Raw genomic sequence first — 16,161 nt, forward strand, 5'->3', positions numbered from 1 at the left:
TTCACTGATCCTGTAGGATGTTTACTGCACAGAGATTAATTGGGCACCAAAATTTCCTTAGAAGTGGCCTTCAGTTGACCCATGACACCATTTCCACTTCCCTTTCCCACGCATTTTTGCTCTTCTGCTCCCAAACATATGGTTTTATGGAGTAAGAAATTTCATATTCATAATCCCTGCACCAGCTCAACCCATTTTTTTCCAGCATCTTCCCCCAGAGGAATGAGCTTCTGGTTGAAGCTGCCACAGGCAATCTCCCATCAAAAGATAAAACATTCGCTTTGAAATTATTTTTTTTTAAGTGATTATTTTAATGCCATGGAGGGTAGGGATAAATTTCAGTTTTGCTTCAACTCTCTCTGCTCCAGCAGGGCTGTGCTATGCAGGGAAGGGAAGATGCAAAACATCAGGGTTTCTGCAAGGGAGACCAATTGCTCTGGTCTGGGTTTCCAAAAAGGCAATCCAGTCCTTTCCCACAATCAGGCAACTGATAATAAAACTGCAGATCAAAGCAAGAAACATATTGCTGGCAGGGAGAGCCTAAAGATTTCACCCTTTACCTTGACACAGATTCTGTAAAGTAGCGTGAAAAATCAATGGGAGGGAGGAACGACGCCAAACAACCTTTTATGCTGCTTTGGTATTATCTTTCTTTTTTTTTTTTTTTTTTAATATTCAATCTTTTCCCAGGCTACAGTGGCTGCTTAAGACTGAAACAAAATTGCCAAGAAGCAGCTGGTATATCATCTCCCTGGGCCTTCACACAGCCTGCTCCCCAAAGAACCGACTCCTTGCTATGCTGGTTCATGAGCTGTGACAGGGTACACATCTCACCTCTGCAGAGCCCAGAAAGCAAGCCCAAGCCTTTCTTCTGGGCTTACATGGGAATAGATGTCACCTCACGGATGCCCATACCAAAGGAGAACAGGGCATCAGAAATTACTTGGAAAGATTTGAAATAAATGGTTAAAGTTACTGTGCAATCCCGCTCTACACACTGCCACCAGCAGAAGGAAGCACAAAAAGGATGCAAAATGGGGCAAATGCAGATTTCCCAGCTAGGGGGGATGCTCCGTTTTTGAGCAATGGCTATAAATGTGGTTAATACCTCAAGTTTCCTCCTGACCCTGCTACTATAGCCAGTGCATTCACCCTGGGTAAGGTGCTCCCATTCCCCATCCGCAAAATGGGGGTAAGGCTCGCTTCCAAAGGAAAGCGCTTTCAAACCTACTGATAAAAGACTCTTAACGCCTGTGGTGGTGTGCTATGAAAATTTCTCCTATAGAAGCTGATCTTGGGATTTTTTTTCTCCCTCCATTCAGGCTAAGATGGCATCAGAACCATCCAGAAGACTTTGTGAAAAGGGTAAACCTAACCCTCATGGTGCCCCCAGCCAAGTACCAGCCTCCAGCTGAGTGCTGCATCCCCATCCGTCCATCATAGCAAAATGGAAGATTTCACCTGAAATGGAAAATGTCTAGCTGTGCTGCATCAACAAACGGCCTTTATTTGTCCTTATTTACTGTCTGAGCCTCATCCTTGATTAAATTCCTTTGCTGACACTAACACATTATTTTTTAATAAGCTGATGCTTTCCCATTTACTAAAAGAAACAAGTCATCTTGCCCATTTACTAAATCATTAAGCCACTGCCCATATGTATATAACATTATTGACCCTCGCCATACTGAATTCAATTATCATACACATACTTATTCCCCCATCCTCTTTCATTATCTGCATACATCGCTGCCGTGCTCCATCACTGCTGCTATTCCCCTTTGCACAAGCTCTACAGCTCTGTCTTCACACCCATCCTCCTGGCGAATACTTTTTTGGGATCTGGAGATCTTTTGTAACCTGGTACTATTGCACCTGTCTGAGTTTTTGCTGGTTGCAAAGCTAAATTCAATGGTCTAAAAGCAAATGCAGCAAAAAGGAGCGAGCAATTTCTCCAAGACGGTAGCATCTTCCATCATGCCCCTCATTGTGGTGGAAACGTTCACGTAAATCATTCTGGTTAAACAAACATGATGTACCCCAGTATCATAAAACATGTTTTTCCCCCATCTTCACTGAGCTTAATTATGCCTTGTTTCTTCTTTTCTGCACCAAATCAAGTGCTGGTTAGTTGCTGTCTGCCACACTCAGGCTTCTTATTTCTTCAAGTGCTCATTGTTTGTCCCTTGTCTCCAGAGGGACAAAATGTGAATTACCACCAAGATTCCCTGCGTTTAGCATCAACATGTTAATACTGTTGTGCTGCATTAAATGCAGGGCATTTTTCCCCCGTGTGCCGCCAATTACACAGTAAATACACAGCCTATGAGGAGAAACCCCTCTGCCGGAAAATTGAATTTCATACCTAAGAGCCATTCAAGCTGCGTGGGCCAAGCAAGCAGGAAAATCAGACCCAGCAGAAAGCTGGTTATTCCTGAGGGCTTTTTCAGGAGATCCAATATGGACTTGGGAATAGAATTCTTTAATTGTAGGTTACAGTAGCTGGGATCAAATATCCGGTTGCAAAGAAGGGCTCTCCAGTGCTGTGCACAAATGCTGCTCCTTACCAGTAGGTGAGCACCATGGCAAAGGAAAATGCATTTCTGCCAGGTAAATACCCAGGTAAGATGCTTAAACCAGGAGATACTTATTTTGAGGAGATAACTATCCCATTATCCTCTTCTAAACAACTTTATTCTATCAGTGATCAAGTTGCAAAATAAACCAACACTCTGCCCTGGGGAGGCCCCATCTGGAGCACTGGGTCCAGTTCTGGGCTCCCCAGTTCCAGAAGGACAGGGAACTGCTGGAGAGGGGACAGCAGAGGGCTACAAAGATGATGAGGGGCCTGGAGCATCTCCCTTACGAGGAAAGGCTGAGGGACTTGGGTCTGTTTAGTCTGGAGAAGAGCAGCCTGAGGGGGGATCTGATCAACGCCTATAAATACTTAAAGGGAGGGTGTCAGGAGGATGGGGCCAGTCTTTTTTCAGTGGTGCCCAGGGACAGGACAAGAGGAAATGGGCACAAACTTGAACATAAGAAGTTCCATCTAAACATGAGGAGGAACTTCTTTCCTGTGAGGGTGGCAGAGCCCTGGAAGAGGCTGCCCAGAGAGGTGGTGGAGTCTCCTTCTCTGGAGACATTCAAACCCACCTGGACACGTTCCTGTGGGACCTGCTGTGGGTGGACCTGCTTTGGCAGGGGGTTGGACTAGATGATCTGCAGAGGTCCCTTCCAACCCCATAGCATTCTGTGATTCTATGTCAGTAAAGGAAAGATCTCCTGCTATTATTTTGCACCCAGTTCTGTCTTTGAAAAGGACCTGAATTGAGACAAGCATGTTAGAAATCTGCTTGTTAGAAATCTATGGGATGTGCTTCTTTAGATACATCTTGCCCAGTATTATTTTTACAGAAAAATAAAATGAAAAGTTAACAACTTCTGGTTTTGGTGTTTTTTTTTTTTTTTCAAAAGTTCCAAGATTTTTTTCCCAGTCTTCCAAAGTAATTTGGAATTTGAGGAACAGGAAAACAGTCTCTTTTTTTTTTTTTTTTTTTTTTTTTAGGAAAAATTAGAGTTGTCTTTGGATAACTATAGGATGACTGCTACTTTCTTAATAAAACACAATGGGATAATAAAAAAAGGGGGGGCAAACAAAATACGCTGCCATTTGCTTGTTTGCAAATGCCTGTTTTATGGCTAGCCATCTTCACAGTTCTTGTTCGGATGTCACGATGCCCAGCTCCCCATGGATTTCACTTGGGTCAGCAGAGGAAGGCTTTCAAGTTTTGTCTCTAGCCAAAAATGAGACTGATTTCAGCTCTGACTCACCGAGATAGCTCGTTATTTTTCTATAGGGAAGCTGAGCCACTCCCAGTGAGCAGCACCCCCAAAATATAGGTGCACCGAATTTGCTGTGCTCAGCTGCCTAGAGCTCAGCCCCTTACTGAGAAAGCCAAATGGTCACGCTTGCCTTGACTCTAGTTCTGTTTTCTATTTAAAAAAAACACAAACAAACCAACCAAAAAACCATTTCTAGTTGCTCTCTGATGATCATCTACAAACAGCCAAGCTGCCATCTGCAATGGTGTGTGAATACTGCTCTTCATCCACCTTCTTGGTCTTCCTCTGTGACACTGGTGGAGCTCCCAGTGGTGGAGACTCCTACACTGCAAGGTTTAAAAGAGCCCACAGGAACACTAAGCATCCCAGTCCCCACTGCACACTGGAGACATGAAGCCTGTAGATACAGTCCATGCTGAATGCACCCCAAATTACCCCAAAATAGCATATTCTCCCTTGATTGCAGTGAACAAGCCCAGATTTTGCAAACAGAGATGAAGGTGTTGGACTGAAATGCCCAGGTTGTCTCTGCTTTCTTCATGCTTGGGTGATCTCGGTATGGACAACTTCAGGGCTGCACCATGAAATGCTTTCATTAAATGGATGTGGGTGGGTTGGAGATATCCCACATTTCTGCGTGCCAAAGTATGGTTCATCAAGGCGAGCTTGTCCCACTTGCCTATGCTTATCACCATCCACCCAACTTACACCTACTTAACAAATCACCTTATTTTTCTTATTTTCATGTGTCTGGGCCACTTGAGCCCTTGGGGTGTCCCGGCAGGGAAACTGAGGCAGAGGGGGTGCTGCAACCCACCTTCCGTGGCATTGTTGATACAGTCAGCACAGCCTTGCGCGGTGCTGTCTGTTGTGATGGGGAGAGGAACAACATACCCAACATCACCCAGTTGCGAGACCTGACTTTAAGGCAATGCAAGACAAGGAAATCCCCTTAAATAATAAAATCCTCTCTCTAGTCTTCAATGACAGGCTTAATGTCCTGAGCATGTGTTGTACTGTTCGCCCAGGAGCTATGCCATGTTCTTTATCTGTGGTTTTCTTCTAGTCATCTTCTCAGACACTACTGCCCTCCAGTGATAAGTGCTGGGACATGACATGACGTGCCTCGGAGTACCCTTGGAGACACAGCCTTGTTATTGCCAACATTTTCCCCCGTGTCCGCCAGACTAACGCAACTTTCAAGTTATTTTACCAAAAATACCCTCTGCCACGGTGCAGCTTGCATTTCCTTCTGCTCGTGACTGTAGTAACGATCCCAACCCAGCTGGGAGCCACTTCCCCCTGACCACAAAAATTAAAGGTTTTCTTGCCACTGAGTCATATTAAAGTCCATCGCAGCCCAGAAGTGCTGGGTACATTCTTATAGACACGGGACAAAACTGCCTTCTAATAACTGCAGAGCAATTTTATAAAGCAGAGTTACCCAGCCAAGCCCCTCAAGAGCTGTTTGCTCCTTCGCAGCTTTTCACAGTGCCGCCTTTCCAAATTACTTCAGAGCTAACTTTTCCGTGCTCGCCATATTTCCACAAGAATCTCCCAGTGCGCAGATTTATTTTCTTTCAACTTTCAAGAAAACCGTGGACTTTAGCAAGAGGGGACATTTGATATATTTGCTCTTTCTAGCTTTTTTTTTCTTTTTTAGATAATTTTTTTAAGTCTAGCGACTCCCTGCCAGCCTTACTCAAAGCATACTACCCTCACATCTTTCTTTGCACAATAGTAGTTTCTGACGTGCCTTCAAACCATTAAAAGCAGCCCGGCTAGAAGCCACCTTTCAGGATACATTTCTTAAGGTACCCCTTCCAGCTACGCCCACTGATTCCAGTTATTAACGTTGCATTTTGGCTTAATAATTATGCCAAAGACTTCTACCATACACCCAACGTGCTAAGCCACTCAGAGGATTTGGGTATGTTTGTTTGGGATTGAGCACATTAGTTGCTCAAGAAATTATCCCTAGTTATCCTTTTCCCTTTCATACACAGCAGGATAAATAATAAATTGGCTCTTGGGCCAATCCTCAGCATACAAAGCATTAAAGAGTTTAAAGAAATTAAATACTGACAATATCGCATGCAGATACATAAGCAGAAAGTGGAACTGCAAGATTTAGGACCTGACCCCTTATTATAAACAACTCAACAGAATATTATTTTTTTAAATAGAATTTATACACTGATTGGTCATTTAAAATCCTGGTGGTGATTTTTATCTTGGAGGATTTTATAGACACAACAAAGAGCAAAATGCAAATGACAATAACTGAAAATTCCCATCCCGTTGCACTCGCTGGGATCAATCACAGCCTCACACTGTACTCCTTCACTGCACACTGCACACCAGAAAACCCAAATATTAAGATAGCAATGTCCTGAACCTGTTTCCCACCTGCACAGTTACCTTCTGGGCCTTTTATGTGAATTATTACTTTGTTTTCTACCAGTGTGCCTGTATGCTGTTGTAATCTTACAGTCACACGATCAGCTTGTAATTAATTCACTGCTACAAGGACATCACAGGTATGTGTTTGTACCCCATCCTACATACCAACAAGTCTCAAAACCACAAATGCACCAAACAATCTAATGCCAAAGGAGCGCAAAATAAAACTGATTTAAAGAAAGTTTTGGGGCACAACTTTCTTTATAGTTAGTTACATCTTCAGCTTTTGTTTTTCTACCATCAAATTGTACTCAAATTGTACATCACTGCGGGTGAGGAAGACTTTAATATCACGTTTGCCTGCTCCTGTACCAGCATCCATAACATGCCTCTATTAAAGCATCACTTGATATATTCCCGCTGTAAAATACAGAAAGGTTTCCAACCCCTAGAGAGAGCAGGCAGTCTTGCTCCAGCGTGTATAACAGCATACAATGCTCCTCACATCTTTAATGGACAATTTTAATGGACCCTCACTCTGTCAGAGATACAGCAGCGTCTCTTGGGAGGGGAAACGCAACATGAAGCTGCTTCAGCATGTCCTTCACAGCTCAGCAACTTTCAGGAACGCCATCGGCTGTATTTTTGGACTATATGTAATTTCCTGTTCTAATTGACATTTAAACTAAATGAAAAGTTATACCTGCTATGTGGCACTGGAATCAAATACATTGGAGTGCAGTGCAAAGCCCCCCCCAACCCAACGGGTGTCTTTATCAGCTAGGCTCAACGGCAGAGAGGGATTCAAACGGGCATTTTTATTTAGCCCGACGTGGTTTAGGTCAGTTAATTTGTGCTACAGTGAAACATTTTCCCTTGACACAAGTTTTCTGGGATTTATTCAAACTTCTACCTGAAAAGCGAGGAAGCCGTTTGATAATGAAGCAGATCTCATGAATCTAATCATCGAGCAGCAATCAAACCTGAAGCTGGTGGAGGCAGCAGAGCGGGAGGTTGGATGCCGTCCTGAGTGATGTGCTCTGGGCAACCCTGCTTTAGCAGGGGAGTTGGACTAGGTGATCTCTAGAGGTCCCTTCCAACTCTGACCATTCCGTGATTCTGTGAGGTTAGTGGGGACAGCAGACCTACTCCTGCTCACATGATGCCACTCAAGCCTGTGCTGAATCCAGGGCTGTCCCTCCCTGGTTAATCCTCTTGCCATGAGGTCTACGTACAGCTACAGCCACCTTCTTGCCAGATCTGATTTCAAAGAGCTCATCACTCGGGAGCACAAAGCCATCAGCGTCTCAGAAAGCCCAGAAAGATTTCCCTTGGAGGGTTTCTGGTCTGCTCCAAGCATGGCCAACACTGCAGCTGCAGCAGGTTGCTGTGTCCAGGCAAGTTGGGGCGGCCCCTGAGGATGGAGAGCCCACAAGCCACAGCATCAGTGGGACAGATTTGGGCACCGACTCACGAAGTCCCTTTCCTTACTCAGGTACGTGACCACCACCTGCTCTTTCCACCTCTCAAGACCCCACTGGACATAGCCAAGAGCTTAGGTTGTGCTACTGGACAGGTTCGTCCCCATCTCCTGTAGTATTTTGCACAAAGCTTGGGCTTTGTTCCACGTGGTATTGATCAAAAAATATAAGCATTGCCATTTGTGCTTGCAGATCCCCATGGCTGGGTCCTCCTATGGCACGCGTGGTCTGGAGCTCAGCCTCCCTCCCTCTGGCTTTTTTAGCATCTCCTATGTGTGCACATGCCTCATTTGTGACTACAGCGGTTTATTACTAATGGAACAAATATGCTCAAAGAACATCCATGAGCAAAATGTAGAAAAACCCTATATATAAAAAAAAAGAAGAGTCCTCATCCTTTACAGCTTGTTTTTCCAGCCTGGAAGTCACAGCGGAGAGTAAAGCTCTTTAAGAAGCCACTTGCCAAGCTCTGCTAGATATTTTCTAGGACCTGCATCAACCCTGCAGGCAACCAAGTAGATATCTTGGGAAGGCTTTTTCCCCTCAAAGTTCCTCATTAGTAAAGCTGCAAAGAGGGACTTCGCAGTCTTATTTTAGTCCTTTCTACCTTATTTTACTTTGCTACACTTCACCACCCAGGGGACTTCCACTAGAGAATTACCTTTTCCATGGTACAGTTCTGACAAAAATGACACTTGCTGTGACTAAAATCCAGCCAAATAAAGAGTGGCTGTGGCCAAGCAGTTTACTATGCATGTCCACACCTACATGCTGCTTTTAAAACTACAGTGGCAAGTGAGACACAGGACCCTTTTTCTCCTCCGAACTGAGCAACATCCACAAGCTGCTGCGGAAAAATAACACAAGGCATTTGCTAGATCTTGTCTCCCTTTTATAATTTTTCAAAATGAACTTGCATCAAAGAATCTGAGGGAGAAAAGGAGTTTATCATGACCTTGCCTGGGAGTGTAGCTATCGGTTTAAAGCTTGTATGTAATCACATTTTCAGGGATTCGTAACCAAAGCAGACAGGCTCAGCGCAGGCGGAAGGTGGGTTACGTGGTAATCTGGCAGCTGCCTGAAAATTCCTCTGCCTGTGGTTTAGTCCCCCCCAAGGGAGGCACTGAAAGCCTCATGACTTGAGGCATTTAAAAATAGGCAGAAGGAAGAATTTGCGATGACGCCGCTGGGAACAGCTCTGAGTCAGCCAGGGCCCAATCCTGCCCCCGAGGACCACGCCGTCACCCCCCTGCGTGGCACGGTGTCAGTACCAGGGTGCTGAGACTCAGCAGATGATGCACCAACCCTTAGCCACAATGGTGACGGTCAGGTTTGGGATGTCGTGTCACAATGTGATAGGCTTCCCTTGGTGCAAAACCAAGCAATAAATACTGAAACCAAGTATTTCAAGTTTTCATTAAAATCCACCTGGAAAATTTTTAATTCTGCCATCTTGCCTGTCCTTTTTCACAAGAGATCATATAAAATTATCTGCTTTTTTTTAAAAATTTATCTTATATATAAATCAATATACATTGGATACTATTTTTGCAGGAGGTGGAAGGCAAAGCTCAATGTAGCTGCTTTTGATGTGCTGTCATAGCGGTGATGCTGTTCTGCTTGTGACAAAGTGCCGAACCGACACGATGGAAAAGGCAGCGTCGCTCACCAGAGCTGCTGGCGACAGACAGACAGACAGACAGACGCCTAACCATGCCCGGCAGAGAGGTGCCATCCGATGCCCTTCAGGAGTGTGATTTCCCCATGTTGTGGCTCACTTTTCAGGTCTCCTATGAGCCAAAGGAAAGCAACGCCCAGGGAGAGGGGGAGCAGTAACTTCAGCCCATTAAAAATGGAAAGAAGGGGAATGGTTTCAATTGATTAACCATAAACATCTGCTTCTCTCTCTTTCTCCCTCTAAACCCCTTCCGCTTATCTTATTGACTTTCGACCTCTCAAGGGACCCAGTGACCCATGCTGTACCTCTTCTTATGGCGTGCAACAACCTGCTTGGCTCCAAACCTCACTCGATATCCTTCACTGCTTCATGCCACAGACTAAGACTTGCTCCAGCCAAATAATTAGAGAGGAGATTGACCAAGCAAAGAGTCTAGTTCCCATTTCAATTGCTCCCTTTGCGATGTTTTCCACCTGTCCTCAAGTTAAATAACACCTGATCAAACTTCCCTCCTTTGTATTTTCCTCTCTTTTTAGGCCAACGATGCGCTACTGACACCACAAGCAATGAGAGCAGCATTAATCTTCCTATGCTGACATTATTTAATCTAATATAATCCTTATGATCTTCAGTGTCAATCACCCAGGGATGAAGCATCCAAAGAACGTGCTGTTGCAGCACACTGGCAGCAGACAGGGAGCTGACTGGTGATGTGTAAATGAGGGAAGAGAGGCATTTTTTAGGATAGTAATTAACGTCAAAATTACTTCTGTTCCCTGTACCCTTTGAAAAGCGATGCCGATTCTTACAGAGATATTGCTAAAGAGAAACAGCAGACACAGAGAGGACTCAGAGATAGCAAAACCCACCTGTTTAAACTATTTAAGGCACAGCTGCTTAGCAATATCAAATATTAGATGAGCTATGGTCCCTTTCCTTAGCTTAAAGGCTGTCCTTAACGGAACAGAAATGTTACACCTTTGCAGCAGGTTATGCATTTGTCCCTGATGGTCAAAAAATAAGGCAAATGCTCATTTTCCAGCCTCCCAAGGCCTTGAGGGATGGTGGTTACAGGTACCGGGGAAGCAGTCGGGTTGTTTTTCACATGGAGGCTGAATGCAGGATCAATATTGCTTTAGCGGCTGGCAGATGATGAGATCATGTCTAAATTAACACAACTCAGCCGCCCGGCTGAGAGCTGAGTTCCCAGAAAGAGGGCTGGGGGAGGAAGGGCACAGCCCCAGCTGCCCTAGGGAGGGAGAAACTCTCTCTTGCCGTGCTCAGGGTGGTTGGAGGCTGGGTGAAGCCATCAACAGATCAGCTCCAGGGGTGGTGGAGATGGCCATGGTGGGTGAGCTGTAAGCCAAAACTGTGTTACGGGGGAGGAAGAAGTGATGGAAAAACACAGGGTCATGCAGGACATCCCTTTGCTTTAGGCTGGAGCAATCCAAGAAGCCTAGTCAGCTTTGAAGATGACTTTGCCTTGAGTTTTGGACTAGATTACCCAGTTTTTACCCTCTGTGTAGTTGGTCCTGAGCGGCACACGAAGCTGAAACCACAATACACCCCAATACCATGCCTTAAATGTTAGACCCCACTGCCATCTTGTGGCAAATGCTTCCCAAAAGAAAGTGAAAAGGGAAAACCCGTTAAAAAGTTGCAAAGTTAGCTGGTGTAGCTAGCAAGGATGGGCAAGTAATTGGGCACCGGTTGGGGAAACCGATTGCTTTTCTGAAACGATGCTGAGACTGAATCTATAGCACTGTGCCAGGGACAAACTGATGTGGAAAAACCACAGAGACAGGATGACCCAAAACAAATTTGCGAAGTTGAGGATATATTGTCACACACAAAGTATAATTCTTTGTACAGCCATCACTGCCTTTTGGTCATGGCTCTGGCACATCAATATCAGCAAAGATTTAGTCGCTGTTTCAAAAAGTTTAACGGTTTTCAAAGTAATTTAGCATCACATTGGTTTGAATAAGGCTTGTTGACACCAATAAGAAGGTTTAAGCTGGAATTAGATACTGCACTTCTGAATTAAAGAATGCAGCTGCTGGAATTTACCAAGAGGACAATTTAAAAGATGGGGATTATGGCTCACATCGATCATTCACATAGCGTGAAGCACCTTCGGATGCTGAAAGTCCACAGATTAGCACCCCTCGGGTGTTCAGAGAGCACCTTGCCACAGGAATGAGGCAGTTTTGAAAATCCCCATGGTCCTTATCCAGCTGTTAGTCCTAGCCAAGGGCTCTGAGTACACCTTGGCATTTACTTTTTGCATCATATATCATTTACAGTGCTTGAACTGTGGCAGAGCCTCTGCTTAGCAACTGGGGATCGCTTCCTTGGAACCACTTTCCTAGGCATCAGCAAAGTGCCTCGATTGCTGTATCATCCAGTCACACCATGGATGGCTCTTACCACACTAGAAAAAACAACGACAAATCGTTTTTCCTTCATTATATTGCAGTAAGCAACTACCAATGCTGTATCAGACAGCATCGAATCCGCGTATGATCCAAAACACTTATAAGGTTTAGGTACAAGTGAACAAAAACTCACTGAACAAACCAAAACTAATGAATCATTTACAAGAAGTGTGTCTCTCTCCTCAATGCAAATCTCTGCTAGCAGGAATGAGTCAAGGAAACAGCAGGGAAAAATTATATTTTGAAAAACAGACATAGAAAGTGGCAGTGTCCGGACTATTCTGAAAGAAAATCTGCTTTATACCAGGATAGCTCCATACACCTGACCATTTGCAAAGAAAGGCTTTCTTCCATTAAAACCTATACAATTTAAGGTATTGGAAGGAATAAGAGCATAAAAACATACTTCCAGACAAAAGATAACATGTCTTTCAACATCTTTCTGTTTTCACAGCCCTTTCTTTGGATCTTTGCAAGTCTTAACAACTTTGACCCTGCTACACTTACAGGGATGGGTTACAAGAGGCACAACATATTGCCAGAGACAAACTCTATTTACTGCTTCCAGCTGGGTTTTAACTACTTTTTGAGTTTCTATCATCCCATTTACTAGTTTCAACTTCTTGAGGATTTTAAATGTCAGTGTATATTACAGATAATAAATAAAATGAATTACACTGTTGATAGCTATATCTTTATCTTCAGAGATGAAAAAGCCTCTGAAGGTTGATCTCGGACCCGGATGAAAACGTTTCTGTCAACATTAATTTGAAATCAACGCACAAAACAGACGGATCTAAACATCATATTGGGGGTTTTATGGTATGGGAGCTGTCTCTGTGTTTTAGAAAAGAGTTATTACCTGCCTCCAACCTCTCAGGGACCTGAAGGCTTGTGGCATGACCAGTTTAGATGATGCTATCAGGGGCTGTTGCTAAAACACAGGCAGGAGACTGTTACAGGTCTGTAAGTTACCCCCATAAGTAAATCAGCCAAAATACTGTCAGCAGTTTTTAGACGAGAAAGCCAGAGGAACCCACACAGACATTAAAGGGAGCTGGCACCAGACCGACCCACTTATACCTCTGGTCGGCATCGAAAACTGGGAAACATCGTCATCCTCTTGGCAGACACCGACTGTAGCTAAGCCCTTTACCCCTGGCACCCAGGAGCCACAGCAGCAACACGGAACCGCATCAATGGGCCAGATACCGCCCGTGAAAACACACCTTTATTTAACCCACTGGTGGGTATTAATTTGGGGACAGTAAAGGTAAAAAAAGGCAGGTTGCAGGTGCAGCGTGTTCCGTACACTGCCCATCACTCTTCCAACAATGAGATGGGAGAAGAATTAAGTGGATCCTAATTAAAAACCCAGAGCAATCCCAAACTGGCTTGGTTACCATTGTCATGGCTACCACAAGCGAGGCCAAGGTACGGGAAGATGCCGGGGGATGAAGTGCCAGCCTGGAGGGTGACGGGAAATGCCTGTGGGCCTCACCGAGAGTTTTTCCTGCACACTGAAACAACATTTCTGGGTGACAGTAGCGATGCAGGATGGGGTAAATGACCTTCTCAACATCACACAGACACGGTGTTTTCTGGCACTGGCCTGCCAACCCAAGCTGGGAACAGCAGGGGAAAGTCTCAGGGGAGGATTAAACCTTGCTGGAGCCTTGAGAAGGTTTAATACCTCCTAATTGAGTTATTAAACACGGGTGGACATCGAGGTCCCTCCAGTTACCGCAGGTGCTGGGTCACTGTCACCTTCCCCTGTGGCAGTCGAGGCTCGGGACGATCCCAGCCTTCAAGAAAAGCAACGACAAAGAAAAAAGTTCGACCCGGGTTTCGACCCGGGTCTCCTCTGGCCACAACACAGGGCCTCGGCTTCAGGCAGTGGGTGCGAAGCAATGTGCTAACCTGGGGAAGGACACACTGGTATGCGCCGCTGGCACGGCCAGCAGTCACACACCTCCCTGGGCATATTGGTTTGTATTATTGAATCAGCCCATACAGTCAGGAAAAAGAATAATTAAAAAAAGCCCAAAGTGAAGTGCTCCTCATTTATTTTTAAATGAGTAATAGTCTCGTTAACGAAGGGCAAGGGGAGGAGGAGGAAAGGGCAGGAGTTTGGTCTGGATGACGGCAAGGTACATTTTGTGAGAAGACTCAAATTATAAAAGGGAGAGCAGTATGGATCCGCACTCAAATACACCCAGCTATGAAAAATAGCAATAAATGATTTTGCCGAAATGGCCAGGCTGGGAAGAAATCAGACCGTCTCTCACTCAGCGAACACCTCTGACAGCTTCTGCCGAAGGCTGGGTGACGCTGAGTCCCGTGTGCTGTGGTCACACAGAACTTGTGTGCTCCCACAGCAACTTCCCTGTCCCGCTCAAAATCCCCTGGGAGCCGGAGCAGCGCCGTGCTCCCCCCTTTTCACACCGTGTATGAAGGCAAGAGAGCCGCACAACTGAAACTCCCAGAGCCCCCAGGCTGAGTGATGCAGATCCAAACCCCCCCCTCCAAAAACCCTCCGTGGGTGCCCGGCGCCGGCACAGGGGGATAACGGGAGGAGCAAAGCCCTCAGGGCGGAGGAGCGCGGGCTTTAGTTTTGGGGAGCGCTTTGGGAGGGTGGGGTCGGGAAAGGGGGGGCAACACCTGCCCCGAGGATGGGGGGAGGGAGGCGAGTGGGTGCTGCCCGCCCGGGCCCGGCTCTCGGGCAGCGGCCAAACAACTTCCCGGCCCCGCTGCAAACTTTTCCCAGCGCCGAGGAGGCACCGCCGCCTCCCGCCCCGCCGGGTCCTCCCAGCGCAGCCCCACCGCCGCCCCCGCGGCCGAGCATCCCCCGGGGAGCCGGAGAGGAGCCGCGGCGGGGAAGGGAGGTGAAGCGGGGCTTGGTAATGGGTTATCCGATCCCCCGCAGGGTTTCTTCCCGGCGGCTGAAAGCCCTTAATGCGCCCGGAGCTTCCTCTCCTCCCCCCCCGCCCCGCCTCGGGGCACGATCGATGCCGCTTCTCAAGGGACCTGAGGTAAGGGGGTGCGATATCCCGCCGCCTCCCTCCCTCCGGCCACCCCACTCAGGAAGGGGTTTTGTGCGGGGGGCGGTGTGTGTGTGTCTGGGGGTGCCCGTTCCTACCTCTCGGCCTTGGTGAACTTGCGGAAAGCCTGGCGGAGGTCGTGGAAGGAGCGGTAGGTCTGGGGCTCCGCCGAGATGCCCTGCGCCCGGGTGGTGCGGGGCCCGATGTGCGGGCTGGGGGCCGGCAGCACCGACTGGCATTTGTGCAGCCGCCGGCGCAGCTCCTGGATCTCCTCGTCCTTCTCCCCCAAGCGCCGCTCCAGCTCCTTGATCCGCTCTTCCTTCAGCAGCAGCAGCTTGGTGAAGTCCCCTTCCAGCTCGGTCATTTTTGGGGGCGGTCTCCACCCCCACCCCGGCGCTAATGCCGAGCCGGTCCCGGTCCGGGGCGGGCAGCTCTCATCGAGGAACCGCTGGAAGCGGCTGGATCCGCTCTTCGGGAGAGGGGCGGGGGGGGGGACGGGACGGCTCCTGCCCGCCCCGGGTCAGGGCAGCGGCCCCGGCATCCCCGAAGGCTGCCCTGCGCTCCGCCGGCGGGCGGGAAAGCGGGAGGAGGAGGCGGGGGGGAAACACACACACCCCCCTCAAACTAAAAAACAGAAAGAAAGAAGGGAAAAGGGAAAAAAAAAAAAAAAAAGAGGCAAGAAAAGGGCAAAGAGCTTTTGTGCGAGGCTGGGATCCTGGAAATAGCAACAATTACCATGTGATCGGAGAGTGACGCAGCTCCTTGTAACTGGAGCCGAAGACTTGGGATTCAAACAAGAGCACTGCATAAATATTAAATTGCCTTCTGCTAATGAGCCACGTGGAGCCGCCCCCGGCCCCGCCCGCCCGTCCCTCCCTCGCTCCCCATCCCACCCCCCGCATCACCCCACGTCCCATGCTGCTGCCTTACCCCACGTTGCCTCCCGGTCCCTCCCCGGGTACCCCCATCCCTGGAGTACCCGACCTCTGTCCTTGCCGGGGCACCCTACGTGCCTCCCCGCATCCCTCCTGGCCAGGACAGGCTGCGTACCTCCCCACTGGGACACACCACATCCCACCCCTCCTGGGCACCTGCGTCCCTCCCCATCGAGGAGGGCTCATCCCTTCCCACCAGGGTTCCCTGCCCTCCTCCAGGTGCCCCACATGCCTGCTCTCCAGGTCACCCCACCCACCCCTATCACCCTGTGGGCACCCAACTTCCCACACACCAGGTACCCCTCATCCAAGCCTGCACCCCATGCCATGAGGGAGCGGAAC

The 16,161-nt window shown here is 47.5% G+C and overlaps 1 protein-coding gene across 1 annotated transcript in view; it reads right to left on the reverse strand.

The window, feature by feature from the left end:
* PRKG1 (protein kinase cGMP-dependent 1) overlaps positions 1-15,248 on the reverse strand; it is a 560,704-nt gene extending 545,456 nt beyond the window's left edge. Inside the window, exon 1 of the mRNA XM_074155210.1 lies at positions 14,983-15,248. Within this exon, the coding sequence (XP_074011311.1) occupies positions 14,983-15,248 (266 nt within the window). The remainder of the gene's footprint in view (positions 1-14,982) is intronic.
* Positions 15,249-16,161: the final 913 nt, after the last annotated feature.

The sequence above is a fragment of the Numenius arquata genome, chromosome 10 (genome assembly GCF_964106895.1).
Source record: "Numenius arquata chromosome 10, bNumArq3.hap1.1, whole genome shotgun sequence".
NCBI lineage: Eukaryota > Metazoa > Chordata > Aves > Charadriiformes > Scolopacidae > Numenius > Numenius arquata.